The sequence below is a fragment of the Dryas octopetala genome, chromosome 7, assembly GCF_963921425.1.
Source record: "Dryas octopetala chromosome 7, drDryOcto1.1, whole genome shotgun sequence".
In the NCBI taxonomy this organism is placed as follows: domain Eukaryota; kingdom Viridiplantae; phylum Streptophyta; class Magnoliopsida; order Rosales; family Rosaceae; genus Dryas; species Dryas octopetala.
The window spans coordinates 8350181-8364281 of record NC_141372.1 but is presented as its reverse complement, the minus strand read 5'-3'; the positions used below and the strand labels follow the sequence as shown (position 1 = coordinate 8364281).

Here is a 14101-nt window from a genome sequence, read left to right as displayed (position 1 = left end):
TATGATCTTTATAGAGTTAATTATACTTATACCCTATGAGGTTTATCGTCTTTTCACATACACCCTCTGGAGTTTTAATAATTACATATACACCCCTTGAGGTTTTAAAACTATTGCATATAACCCCCTATAAAAAAATAAAAAAATAAATAAAAAAGAAAATATTTGTATTCAGGTTGGACCTTACACTTTGAATAATCTTATTAGGCTATTTAATCCCTTAGCATGTTTTTTTACATAATTTTTTATCATTTTCGTCTCACTATAGAGGATTATATGTAACAGTTTTAAAACCTTAGGGAGTGTATGTGAAAAGACAATAAACCTCAGGGGGTGTAAGTATAATTAACTTATCTTTATAATATACTGACATGTGTGTTTGTACTAAATAAAATTTAAATTTTATAAAATAAACTGTACATATGATATCATAGCATTAGATAATTATACCATACCTACAACAAGAAGAACACGATGTGCCACTATGCATAGCAGACATAATTTATAAAAAAATTTGACAAAATGACGTTTTGTGTTGAAACGGATAATAATGTGTTGCATCGCCATCAAGTGTCACAAAAGTTTATTTGGTTGGGTAAAGTGCAAATCCGGTCATAGATGGTGGTGTTTTTCTAATTATCCATCGAAAATCTTTACGACTTTTGCCATATTGCGTTACGACGTCGTTGGAGGAATTAATTAAATAGCGCCAATGTTAGGGGAAATTGCCAGTTTGCCCCCAAAATCCAGCGAAAACCAGATGGTGGTCTGATATTCTGATCTCAATTATCATCGCCCTGTTTTGAAGAAGCGAAGGCCGTAGCAAAGAAGCAACCAAGGGCGAAGAAGAAGAAGGCTCCAATTTGCGAGACACGGCATAGATGGGAGGCCACGGACCTATAGAGGTTGCCAAGACGGTCCTCGAGGTTGCTGACGTGGCATGGACCGCCATGGAGTGCGGCCACCACCACCTCCACCACGACCACGAGAGCACCGCCAAGTGCGTAGCGGTGTCGGAGAAGGAAGAATTGGAGGCGCTGCGAGCGGAGAATCGGCGATTGAGGAGCTCGTTGGAGCAGAACCTGAAGCTCCTCGAAAACCTCTCCGAATCGCCGTCTTTGTTGAGCGATTGCCCTCCCGATGTAAGTAAGCAATCTGAGGTTGATTCAATGCCCTAATTCCAAATTCCAATCTTAAACTGAAATGGGTATTTTGGGAATTTTGCAATTTCAGTTGTATGCCCGTCTAGTAGCTACGGTAGATTCTAACAATTTCTTGACGCGAATCAAAGCTCTTCAGCAGGAATTCCAAAATGGAACTGCCAATCAGTTCCCTTTCAAGGTGGCCACAGGTATATAAACTATTTCAATGGTCATGTTGCATTGCATGCATTTTTTTCTGCTATATTTTTAATCCATGTTTGGCTTTTTTAGGAACTGATTTGGAGACAGCTGAAATTCTCATCAATGTGGACCATGAAGAACCCAGTTGGTGGGTGTGGGTTACGGAAGATATGCTTCCTGGTAATATTGAGGAAAGGAGTGGAATTGACAATGAAAATTATGTAGTTGTTAGCGAGGAGCATGTGGTAGATGGGATTGCCAATTTTATGGCTAAGTGTATTGTGTCAAACCCTCAATCTCGGGTATATATCATCCACTCAACTTTGTTGCTTGCTGTTTAGATTGTTCGTTTTTGTCTCGTGTAATTTTGCTTCCTTGTCATTGCAGAATTTGACACCAGAGGAGCTGCAGAAAAGTAAGTTTCTTGGAGAACCCTTCTAAATTGACTGCCTACCTTAAACTGTTGATAGGTTCTGTAAGTTGTTGTGTTTGTAATTTCCGTCCGTCATGCTTCCTGATATGGGGTAGAAGTGTTATCAACAACTTATTTTGCAATCCTACACTTTTTGTAGATATGGAAATCGATTGCCAATTTGTTTGTGATTTGCTACCCATTGTGATTAGTTGATTGTTGCAGAGTATAGATAAGAATGGTGTGTCAGTTCTTATGCTTGGATAAGATATATGAACGAGTAAATGGAATTGAATTTAACCTGTGGACTGTGGTGTTTCTTTCCATCTAGAAATTTGATGTCTCCAATCCAATGTTGTGATGAATTGGAAACTATATATTCATTTCTATGTCTGGTCTCTGCCTTTCATGATTATTCTTAGGCATGACTTTTAAGATTCGGCATCTTCCTCTTTGATTTAGCGGGCAGAAGAGAATGAGTCCCTTATGAATCTAATTTTGCAGTTATAGCAAAAGGATTGGTTGGTGTGAGCAAATTGGAGAAGGTGTTGGGTATTTGGCATGCTGGGAAGTTATTTTATGCCTTGTCCACCTGGGGACTTGCTCTAACCGGGTGAGCTTTTCTTGCCTACCCATTTAATATTGTGTTAGCATGCGCTTGAGACTGTTATCTTCCCCATAGATGACACACATGGATATGTTTTGCATTGCTTACCTCTAATTGTCATCCAAGAGGTAGCATGTACATTTCTAAGACAATTTCAAATCAAGTTATAACTCATTTTCTACAAATTGGCTTGTAAACGGCTTTTAATAGATTTTTCCCCCTTTTTGGGGTATACACAAGGCTAAAGAATGTGACATGGGATTGCATTGCAGGTTGTACAAGAGCCGGGCCGTATTAAAACTTGCTGCAAAGGGTGTGCATACAACAAGCAAAGTGATTATGAGGGCAATGTGAGGGTTCCTGCCCCCTGCTACGAAAAACTTAACTGTGAATGTAAAATATTTTATCTTTTGCCCTTATTATGTCTGGCTGCTTACAAGAATTCCCATATGATGTAAATAATTGTAAATAATGATTTCTCTTGTATTTGCACCATGATTCCAGTGACTCATTAATGGTATTGATATTGATTGATTGATTCAGCGTATATGGTGGTCCAATGCAGATGCATATATTCAATGAAAAGTGTCATTAATGAACCATTTGAGATGTAAATGGAAGAAAAAATGTCAAATTTGCTACTAAAGAACAAAGCGGGTTGGTAAGTGTGATAAATGTGTTAAATTGTGTATAGAGGAAATCTGTAATTCTTTTTCATATGTGGTGTGCGCACCCCATGCACACATGTAATTTCATGTTGCTGTGTGTCGACCATTTAACAACCATAGGGGAGATAAATAACTACCACTTTTTGTGGCGCAAATTGACTATATTCAAAATACGGGACAAGAATGAATCATAAATAGGTCTCGAAAGAGGATGAAAGACTGTTAGGAAATCACAAGTCAGCTTGCCTTTGATCGAATAATCAGCTCAGCCAGAATTCTTTCCCCCCCCACAAAAAATGCTCTTGTTAGGCATCATGAAACAAAAATGGTGATGATTCCATTGAGCTATGGTGAGGCACACAATTGTCTCCGCAAACCTGGTTTCCAGACAGCTCTCAGTAAACAACACAGATGGAACTCACTGCCAGTAAATGTGAACAAGAACAATTTAGTACACTCAAAATTGAACTGTAAGATATGATATGGAAGGGCCCAATAAAATTCCTTGAAATAGCACATGCTTTTACAAAACTAACATTTATGTGTCAGGAGTCTTTCTTTTCCTGTTGGATGTTGAGGCCGCATCTGACTGGGATTGACCAAATACTGACCTGTATGATGCCCAAAGCCACAACTAAATCAAGAGAGGTAAACACAAGATGGTGGTAAAAGTATCTCTTGATTCAGTAAATCTTGCTTCTTCACAAATAAAACAACAAATTTACTGAACAGACAAGAGTAACATTTTGTTAAGTTGATTGTCAACTATGTCATTGTGTAGTGACTTATTTCTTTGCCTCCCTTCTTATAGTTACTTCTCAAGCTTATTTAAAAATAAAAACAATTAAATGAATTATTATTTTAAAACTAAAAACTAATAATGAATACTTAAAGCTTCATAATTGTCCCACTATACAAAGGAAACAAAACAAAAAATTCTTTACATAATATTTTAGAACTGACTAAAAAATTATTTACATCATATTTTTGAACATTTACGGCCAGTTTTTCTAACCAGAACAAAATCCATAATATAATCTACAAATCGGTTTGACAATTTAACTCCAATAATGTAATCTACAAATAGAGGAAGTCACTTACCCACAAGTTGAACATTTCTTATGATGCTTACAAAATATGGACAAGCATACAGAACAAATGTAGCCCATGTCTATTGTTTTTTTATGGCAAAAGCACCTGCAAAATTCATGCAATCAAAATATAAGACAATACACAGTATATGTAGACCCAAAAACTCATTATTTGTTTCTGGCCTTATTTTTCCTTTTTGCACAGTAATCCAAGCAGTAAAATTGAGCATCATGACTCACAATCAGTTAACGGTACCATCACTACCGACAAAAAGCAAAAAAACAAAAATTTGGTGCAAAGTTTCTCCACCACATAATTAGATTCTAGGAACTCAACTAGAGCAACTATTATCAAACACTCAACTAAATCTCATTCTAGATCTCAGAAAAGTGGGGAACCACCACCTGATGCAAAACCTATGCAGATTGACCAACTAAATTACACTTCCAAATAATTAATTCCGACCAAGATTCTGAGCATTGTAAACCATATAAGATTTTAAAGAATGAGCATAAGGGCAATTACATTTGGTCATTCCAGTAAAACATTCTTGAAGTAGCTCAATATAAAGAGGCCCCTCAACCATTAAAAAATTGTCAAAATTTTTGGTGCACCCTCTTTGCTCCAACCAGCAGGCATTACATCTTAAAAATGATACTAGCCACTTGCACACACTCCTTATTCTCTCTCTCTCTCACTCATGTTAAATTTTTTAGAATTGAAACTTAATTAGATGGGTAGCACTAGCCATTTATGAGTAGGAGAAGAAGTCAAAACTTCTATTAAATATAACTTTATCCTACTTTTGTCATTCTAGCTTATTATTTTATGGTTTCTTTCAACTTTAAAGAGTAGACACCACATGGAGAATCCTCTTTACACAATAGTATAGATGATACAAGAGAACAAAAACCTTTTTTATTCAATAAAGAAAACAATATGAAGACAGTAAAGTAGATGAACATAAGTAGTTTACTTACGAGGCACGAAAATCCACACCAAGAGACTTAGGAAGCTGTAAAAATGCTCGAGAATGCAAATCAGTTGCAAAAACTGTCTGCATATTAAGAAAAACATCACATTAGCCTCAAGAAGTTGAAACAAAAAGAAACAAAAGATTGTGAATAGTTTGCATGTATATGGTTTTAAATAAAAAATAGCAGCATCCGAGAAAAAAGAAGAAAATAATTCACAGAAACAGACAAGTTACAGATAAAAACTGGAAAAGAAAAAGGGATTTTCTTACAATTAGGCCCACAAATGCAATGGCAGATCTTTAATAAGCCCGGGAATAGCAGCTTTATAACTAAAATCTATATAAAACATGAATGATGCTCATATTCGAGAGAGAGAGAGAGAGAGAGACGAAAGTTATAATGTTTAGTTGGATAAAAAAATGCAACCAAGCATCCCCAATTGGTCTTATACCCATTTCATTACTTCTTAAAATTCTTATTCGACTCAATCAATTCTGTTTAGACAAACACCAGGTATTGAAACAAGCAAGTTCAAAATCACAAGGCTAAAATGCTATCACATCACCCAATTTAACTCTTAACTTACCGACAGATATTGAAACAACCCATTCAGTTGTTGGGGCTTGAGATACACACCACCAGTAATGTATGAAGCCTGTTACTCATCCAACAGAAGCATTCAGTAAAACCAACAGAAGAATAAAGCTAACGATGTATCAAATTCTGGAACAACTATTTGTCAAAAATATACTTTGAAGACAAGCTACCTGCTGTAGGAAGGCAGAGTTGTTAGAGCCCATATAGCAGGAATCTATAGGAACCTGCAGTGGAAGCAAATCAATGATACATTAGACAGTTCTTAAGTTTCAAAGTTAATTTTATCAAAATGAAAGTCCTAATGGATGTACAATCATCTTTCGAAGCAAATTCAAAGATCATATATGTAGTATGTCACAACTTCGCATCAGTGGTTACGAATGGCCACATAATACTTGTTCCAGTTGCAGAAAAATCATATAAAGGGCTTTGAAAGCCAAGTCACTTGTAAAGGTACTAATAAGGGCCAATCCGGTGTAAGTTTTGATAGTGAGAAAAAGAAAGTTCCTAACAGTCTAACCAAAGTAGAGATTACTAAAAGGACAATAATGATAAAAGATTATGTGCATTTGGCATTGAAGAATAATATACCCAAAAAAAAACTATATGCTTTCAAGAAACAGGAAAGGATCAAACGCATACCATAGAACGTTGTGCAGAGAATATTGCATTCATGATTGCAACATATCTGAAAAAGCATTCAAAGAGACTTTTGAAGTAAGAGTTTAGATGAGAAAGAAAATAAGTAATGCAAAAGATCGGAAACAACATACTGTTCAGGTCCATCTGAGGATCCCTGCAAGCATAAAATCTGCCTCCCATATGTTAGTAAGAGTACATAAAAAGGCCATCCATTTGTGGAAGGACAGTAACTTGTAATACAAAAGCAATGACACATACATCCTTTTGCAACGCTAAATGATAAGTGTGATGAAGTAAATATAATCTCAAACTTCCGATAATAGGAAAATATTTCATGTTATCATAATTATCAACACCTCACTAAGGGTACACTAATTTATTTATAACAAATAACAAAAATATAAAGAAGCTAACATCTTTTTGAGGAAACAGTGAAGATAGTCCCACTTCACAAACCTGCTTCTTTACATAGCAGAACCATCTTAGGGAACAGAAAATGAAATTCTTTTTGGGTCAGAAAAAAAAAAATTAATTAGCATGTGCATTGACATCAACTTCATAAGAGACAAGTTAATTAAGACTTCACTGAACAACTTACATATAAATACACATCACATAGATTAGTCATGAACAGTTTTGACAGGACCATATAAAAAATCCAGCTTGAACTACAGTAAAGCAGTTATAATACATTATCAATGTTTAGTTATTAGCAACACTATAGTGCATGCCGTCCAAGAAAAAGAAATATGACATTGAACAATAACATTACATCATTTTATAATACATTTAAGAATCATCTAATCATGAACCATTGACCCGCTAGAGAAACTTTTGTAAAGCTTATACACAAACTACAATGATACTCACCCGGGGTTGAGGATGAAGATGTCCTGTTCGAAAAACCCTCTGTATATCTACTCATCAAATATAGTGAAACAAACTTTACATGGGGTGCGATTAGATGTTCCAACAAAATAAAATAGCTCTGTTATTAATTACTAGCCTGACAAAATTCCCACATTGGCAATATGCGTTATCACGAACATTCACAGTCACCTTTATATCTAAGATAGAAACTCTACTTGTATGCTTATATTGCACTTTAAACTGCCATTGAAACACAATGGGGCATTTTCAATGAGATACTTCAAAAACATAAAAACTAAACAAGCATTGGCATAAAGGATACAGCAAAGAGCCATTGATAATGACCCCGAAAGAAGCGAAGAAGCGATTCCATCTCTCGAGCCTTCCTTGTGCAATTGCTCGTCTTTGATCACAAATTCCTCCAGATTCTGCAGCAATGTAGAGCAAAGCGCAGGCATTTTTCCATGATCGGAGCCCTGGTTCGTGGCCGAAGAAGAATCATAGATGTAGCTGCAGGAATTGTATCCCGTAGCAATAACCACGACTTGATTGAGTTGATTGAGCAGTAAAATCGAGTTCAAAAACGTAAGTACCTGTAAACCCGTAAGTATAAAAATAATAATAAATAAATAAATTTTTTAAAATTGTTCTCAGAAAACAAACAGAGGATTAGGGTTTAGTAATGAAAGGGTGAGATTACATGGGAGATAAACTTGGAGAATGGGAAAGAAGATGAGCTCCAGAAGAAAGGGTTCGTGTCTAGCAGAACCATGAGAAGGCTAACATCATCTGCAACAGCATAATCAAACGCTCAAAGGTTAACGATGGAATATGTCTCTGAGATTATTGAGAGAGAGAGAGAGAGAGAGTGAGAGAGAGTGAGAGACCAGCATAGAGCTTTGATGGAGCAGAAGCCATAGCTGAGTGCTGTGCGCTGCTAAACTGTCTGTGAACACTGATCACTGATGTTATTGGTTAATTTCTCGCGCCGGAACTTTGGCGTCGGCGATTGGGAATTAATTGAAAGTTTGAAACGGCGCCGCTTGTTACTTTTTTGGTGGACTACTTAACCAAAACCGCGCATTTGTGCGTGAGATGCTCTTAGCAATATAGAAAATTAAAGGAAAAAAATAATAATAAAAAATTTCTTTCAATGACAAAAAGAAAAACCCCATATTTTGCATATTTCAATGATTCAATCCGGTCCACTTTTAAGTTGAGGGTTCCAATGGTGTTTAGGAGCATTCCAAACATTTGTGTAATTACTAATTGCTAATTAGTTACACCCATTTTTATACAAATTTAGTATAGATAAAAGTTGTAATTTAGTAAGATAAACAATGTAATTTAGGAGAAAAAGGAATTTCTGATTATTTTCTATCCATTTTTTCAGTATTATAATACAGAATATGTATTATAAATCTATTTTTAAAAGTAAATACATTACATATTTACTATATTGCCCAAATTAAAAGAGTGATAACAAAGGGCAGCTTGTCAATTTTTGGGGACATACAATAACCACAACAGATCAGCTGCAATGTTCTGGTCTAGTGTTGCTGCTGCTTTGCTTTCAATGAAGTTTTGTGGGTCTAGAGACAACACTGATCAAGAGACACATAACCTACTGGATATCTGGTAACAATACATTACTCATCTTCGACCAAAAAAAAGTACACTACTCATCCACTATATATACTGAAAAATAAACCCTGGACATATGGTATACCTGTAAATTTGATAAATATACATATGCTTGAGTGCAATATATAACTAGTCCAAGGAGAACATTGGAGAGCATAACAAAAGGGCTAGCAAGACTCTGCCCAGGCAATATCTTAAAGCTCTGGACATGATTTAACAAGAACAGATTTAAACAGAGATGGCAACTGCCTGTACCTCAAAGTGCATAATATGGCAGTTGAGCAAAACAAAACCCATCACCAATTGAAATCCCATGGTCTGATTTTGCCACATCCACAAATCAGTTTAACAGTACAAATCAATAGAAGGCTAAAATACAACAGACAAGTTGGACCTGTCAAATAGCGGAGCAACCACGGAGAACACAATACCAAAATCATTATAAGATGGCCATCATGAACTTGACATAAAGAAGTAACAAAACTGCAGTTGGGAAATTGGACAATGGATTAACCAAGGAGCAGGCATCAGAAGCACTCCCAGCAGGGCCACCTACAGGGGCCAATCCTGGAAGCAACCCGGATGTTGAGGGCACCACTGACTTGGGTCCCCCGGTTCCAGCACTTCCAGTGCCGTCTGACTGGGGTGCAGGTGCGGGTGCAAACGTAAAATCCCGGATTACCGAAGTAGGTGGGGCTATGAGTGGCGGATATTGCTGTGGGCCTGCATTGCATTAGACATGCAATTCTGAGTTACAATGAAAACTAGAGACCCATGAAGCTTTTCTTCCTCTCAAGAATTCGCAATGTAAAGTGAGGTTGGTTTATCTTCCATTGAGCTCCTAGTATGACCTTATTTTAAGTAGAAAGTAATATACAATCTGCTTACATGCTTTTAAAACACTAGTTACTTTTTGGCAAGTGGCAACCAACTACAAATAAACCGGTCCATAATTTGAAATGGCATTTTACAGTACTATGAAGAAAAGAATCAATAACATGCACCAAATATCAACAAAGAAAAAGGGTAAAAGCTTCATTTTGTTAACAAAATATGAGAATGAATTTCAAATAGACATTCATATTTCATGGGAAATCCAGAAACCTAAAATGCAATCAATTTCTATATTAATGTGCCTTCTAAGTTCTAAGTAGCCAAGCAGCACCATAAATAAATAGCATCTAACATTTTACCTGGGCATCGGGGCTGAAGAGATTTAGACAACCTGCAGAGTAGATGGAATCAGTTTGATGTCCAATAAGAATACCGTACACACTGAAATGACCATACTAAGAGTAAAAAGTACAATCAGAAAGGATAACCATACGTTGTGATTATGGTGCCATTCACAAAACCACCATAGTTACAAGAAGTGACATTGCAACCACCACTAGTCTGCTGCACTGTAATATTCCCGACCATGAGGTTACTGTATCTACATTGCATGCTCGAACAGGAAACAGCTAATGATGCAGGCGTGCAGTACAAACTGTACAGTAAAAATAACACAATTAAGCTGACTAATTTTAGATGCACAAGGGAACAGGTATGGAAGAAAACTCAATTACTTGAGATTCCCAGGCCCGCAACTGCATTGCAGGCAGTGACTTGCTGTAATGGCATAGCTCCCATTCGGCACAATTAAACCATAATCTTCAGCATATCTAGGAAAGTTTGATGCGCAAGCTGAAATTGGGAGAAACGAAATTCAGACATTACCACCATGGCTTTATCATAAACACTCTTACAATTCGTTAAAAAGAAGAAGCACAAAACATTAGTAACCATTCACCATGACCCCCAAAAAGAAAAGCTCAAGAATTCATAATTTGGTTATTAGCTTGAACTTTGAACTAATTAAAACCCATTAACATGCACAAACGAGTGCAACTATTGCAACCAAAACATGATGAATAAGACCACCAAAATAGAACGGAACAATTATCAATCAGCAGCACTATCAGTCACTAACTACTAAAAAGTACAAAATACCCACATCATAATCAAATTAACATACTAAAACTCAATAAGAACTAATACAAAAAACCACATTAACACCAGGTTCCAAAATCAAACACTTTAAACAGAGTAAAGCAAACTACAAAGTACCTGGCAATGGGACTGCAAGTATATCAGAAGCTTTAATAGCCGTACTCCCCATGGCATTAACATTCATCAAGTCAGTAATAGTGGTCGAATACCTCGACGCAATCCCCGCCAGCGTGTCCACCGGCTTCACCACGTAGGACAAGTAGATAGCCGGCAACGAATTATCAGTCCCATTGAAGCAAGTACATGGCAGAGGCACCACAAGGGTCTGACCCACGTCGAGAACCGAAGGGTCCGAAATGGAATTGGCCTCCCGAATCTGGTCCGCGGAGACCAAACCGGAGTATATGGAATCCGCGATGGAGGCTAAGGTGTCGGAGGGTCGGGTCTTATAGTGGGTCGACACCGACTTTCGAATTCCGTCGACGCAGGAGCAGGTGATTGGGATTTTGAGGAAGAGTTGCGAGGGAAGAATATGGTTTTCGACATCGGGGTACGAAATGTCGATGGCATTGGCGGTGAGAATAACAATGGGGTCGACTTGGAAGAGGGACGCCACCTCGGAGACCTTGAGCTCGGTGTAAACAGTGTAGCCGAGCAATGCGTTGCACGAATCGGAGTTGGAGCAGGGCTCGATTGTGGACTTGGAGGTCACAAGAAGAGCTACATTGCTCAAGACTGAGAGCAAAAGCAAGCAGTGGGTTTTATAGAAGGGTTTTTTATGTGCCATTTTTGGCTTTATCTCTCTGCAATTGAGTTGAGAGAGAGAGAGAGAGAGAGAGAGAGAGAGAGAGAGAGGCAAGAAAGTTACAAAATGGGTAATGAATGAAGAGCTTTGAATACCAAAAAGAAGCGTCTTTTGGTTTGGAGGTGGAAGAAATTGAGCTGGTTTGAGCTGAGGGTTTCTTTCTGGGTTTTGCTTTGCTTTTTTTTGTGCTCTAGCTACTTTCCTTTCCTACCTAGAAGAGAAGAACAAAAGAAATATGGGTCTGCAATGGCTGAAGCTGGAGACCAAAATGGCGGGTTTTAATTGCTTTGAAACTTGAATTTCAAAGATTTTGAAGGGAGCTTCTGGCCTCTGGGTTTATTAGGGTTTTGGATTTCATGCTTTGCTTCCTCTCAAGCTCAGAGAGAGAGAGAGATGGAGAAGGGAAAGTTTTGAAAGAGGAAAAGCTAGAGACAGAGAGAGAGCAGGCAATTGTCTTGTATGGAACATAGAGTGGAGTGAACAGACACAGGTCAGATTTCTTGAGGACATAACTTTCTGTTGGACCAATTTGTCCTCGTCAAACCTACCAATTCTCGCTTTTGGAAAAAGGATGTTGCCAACGAATGCGGCGTCGTTTGATCCTAGGAATTGACGCTGGTTTACCATAGATGCCCCTGTGATTGTCCACCGCTGCATTATTTACGTACCTTTTGGACTGTAGTGAGTGGGGGGTCATCTGGTATTTCCCTCTTTTGCTTTTCAGATTTAAGGGCATCCGAGTGTACCCCACAGTCGAGTACCCCGGGTTTTATCCTCTGCTTTTCAGGCATGCGGGAAAGAATTCTGGTTTTCTTGCTGGTTGGACTTAGAATGACGAGATATCATACGCGTATAATAGTAAGTGTACAACACGTTCGCAGTTGATTGGATGGGGTTTCTCATTTTCTGCGTGTTGCGTGGCGCGTGTTTATTAGTCGTTTATTTCTGGAATTGGACTTGCAAGTTTAGCCCTTGGGTCGGACAAGTGACCCGAACTTAAATTATTCGTGGGCCTTGAGCCTGCATTCATGACTCAATACCAAAAGCCCACTTGGGCCAGATGTTTCAAAATCTATGGATCAATTTTCTAGGTCTGAAATTTTCTTTGCCTTGAAACTAACAGAAATACAGAATTGACACAAACTATTTCTACTCTCTCCATCCCTCGAGTAATCTTTTCCCACCCCTCTACTTTTTCTCCCCATTCCTCTGCTCTTTTCACATGCACCTTTCTCGCCCTTGTGTTTATGGTACAATAACATAATCTTTTCATTTCATTGGGTTGAAGATCGATCAACCTCTCCTTTTTATTACATTCCCTCTTTAATTAATATTTGATGTTTCTTACTAATAAGCATCTTCTACTAATCTTTTTAGTGCTAATTTTATGTTTATATTAAAAATTACTTCGTTAAATGAAAGCACTATTTGATTGTAATATTGTCAAACAAATCTTGACTACATCAATCCATAAGCTCTTTGGCATGTTGCACGTGTAGTGTAGCAGCAACGATTTAGGGGCAATATCAAACTTTTCTGACATATATCAAAAATCACAGTTTTTCAAGATAACAGTAGATATTATAAATAAATAATTGATGCAATTTCGACTGTACCAAGTTATAGCCATAAACACTTTGTAATATTTATTAAGAAGGTAGTTTATGAGGAATATATGAATATGATGCCACCAAATCTAATATAGTGTTGATTGGAGAGGCCATAGACGTTAATTACTAATATATCTAATATATTTCAAGATTGAAGCAATGCACCTAGTTTTTCAATCTATGGTAAACTATATCACATTTTTTCTTACAAAAAAAAAAAAAAAAAACTATATGACGTTGTCCTTATTGTTAATAGTATGATAAGATAACATGACAATGTTGTGGAACCACCAATTGAAACCAGTAACGTTGCTTCCATCTCTAAAAAAGCTAGATATGGTAATAAAGTCCATGCCCTTTCCAATTAACACCATATTAGACTTGGTAGCATTGACATTCACATATTCTTTGTAAACCTCTTTCTTAACTAATATCGCAAAATGCTTATGATAGATGATTTGGTATAGTCGAAAATAGTTGAAATCGCATCTATTATTTGTTTATAATCTCCACTGTTATCTTAAGAGACGATGACATTTCAAGATAAGTAAAACTTTTATAATCTCCTTGATATTGCCCCTAAATTGTTACCGCTACATGTACGGTCCAACATGCCAAGGAACTCATGGATTGATGTAGTCAAGATTTTTTTGACCATATTACAATCAAATAGTGCTTTTATTTTAGTGGGGTGCATTATATATGATTTTTAAAAGAATTTTGTAGAGTTTAAAAGTCATGTGATATTCAATTAAAACTTTAAACTTTAAAAAATTTTGTAAAAGTCTATGTGTATTCAAGTAAGAATTTTAAGGAGTCTATAAAAGTCATGTGGTATTCAA

At 36.9% G+C, this 14101-nt stretch overlaps 3 protein-coding genes across 4 annotated transcripts; 1 reads left to right on the top strand and 2 right to left on the bottom strand.

Annotated features, from left to right (window-relative positions):
• The first annotated feature begins 754 nt into the window (after positions 1 to 754).
• Positions 755 to 2909, top strand: LOC147279317 (elongation factor). Its single transcript, XM_086251532.1, has 6 exons — positions 755 to 1142; positions 1234 to 1351; positions 1434 to 1645; positions 1731 to 1758; positions 2260 to 2368; positions 2635 to 2909. The coding sequence occupies exons 1-6, from the start codon at positions 882 to 884 to the stop codon at positions 2714 to 2716; spliced, it is 810 nt and encodes a 269-aa protein (XP_086107658.1). The 5' UTR covers positions 755 to 881; the 3' UTR covers positions 2717 to 2909.
• Positions 2910 to 3055: 146 nt separating this feature from the next.
• LOC147279316 (basal transcription factor complex subunit-like protein) lies at positions 3056 to 8265 on the bottom strand. Of its 2 annotated transcripts, none has more exons than XM_086251531.1 (12): positions 8096 to 8265; positions 7909 to 7997; positions 7531 to 7801; positions 7209 to 7255; positions 6470 to 6507; positions 6339 to 6384; positions 5867 to 5920; positions 5686 to 5754; positions 5103 to 5179; positions 4132 to 4227; positions 3567 to 3641; positions 3056 to 3451 (listed from the first exon to the last, which is right to left on the bottom strand). In XM_086251531.1, the coding sequence occupies exons 1-11, from the start codon at positions 8124 to 8126 to the stop codon at positions 3569 to 3571; spliced, it is 891 nt and encodes a 296-aa protein (XP_086107657.1). In that variant the 5' UTR covers positions 8127 to 8265; the 3' UTR covers positions 3056 to 3451; positions 3567 to 3568. The 2 variants fall into 2 exon arrangements, with proteins under 2 accessions (XP_086107657.1, XP_086107656.1); XM_086251530.1 differs by having other exon boundaries at positions 3056 to 3407.
• Positions 8266 to 8968: 703 nt separating this feature from the next.
• On the bottom strand, positions 8969 to 12101 carry LYM3 (Peptidoglycan-binding LysM domain-containing protein). The gene is made up of 5 exons (XM_086251102.1): positions 10962 to 12101; positions 10421 to 10538; positions 10180 to 10341; positions 10046 to 10077; positions 8969 to 9575 (listed from the first exon to the last, which is right to left on the bottom strand). The coding sequence occupies exons 1-5, from the start codon at positions 11629 to 11631 to the stop codon at positions 9292 to 9294; spliced, it is 1266 nt and encodes a 421-aa protein (XP_086107228.1). The 5' UTR covers positions 11632 to 12101; the 3' UTR covers positions 8969 to 9291.
• Positions 12102 to 14101: the final 2000 nt, after the last annotated feature.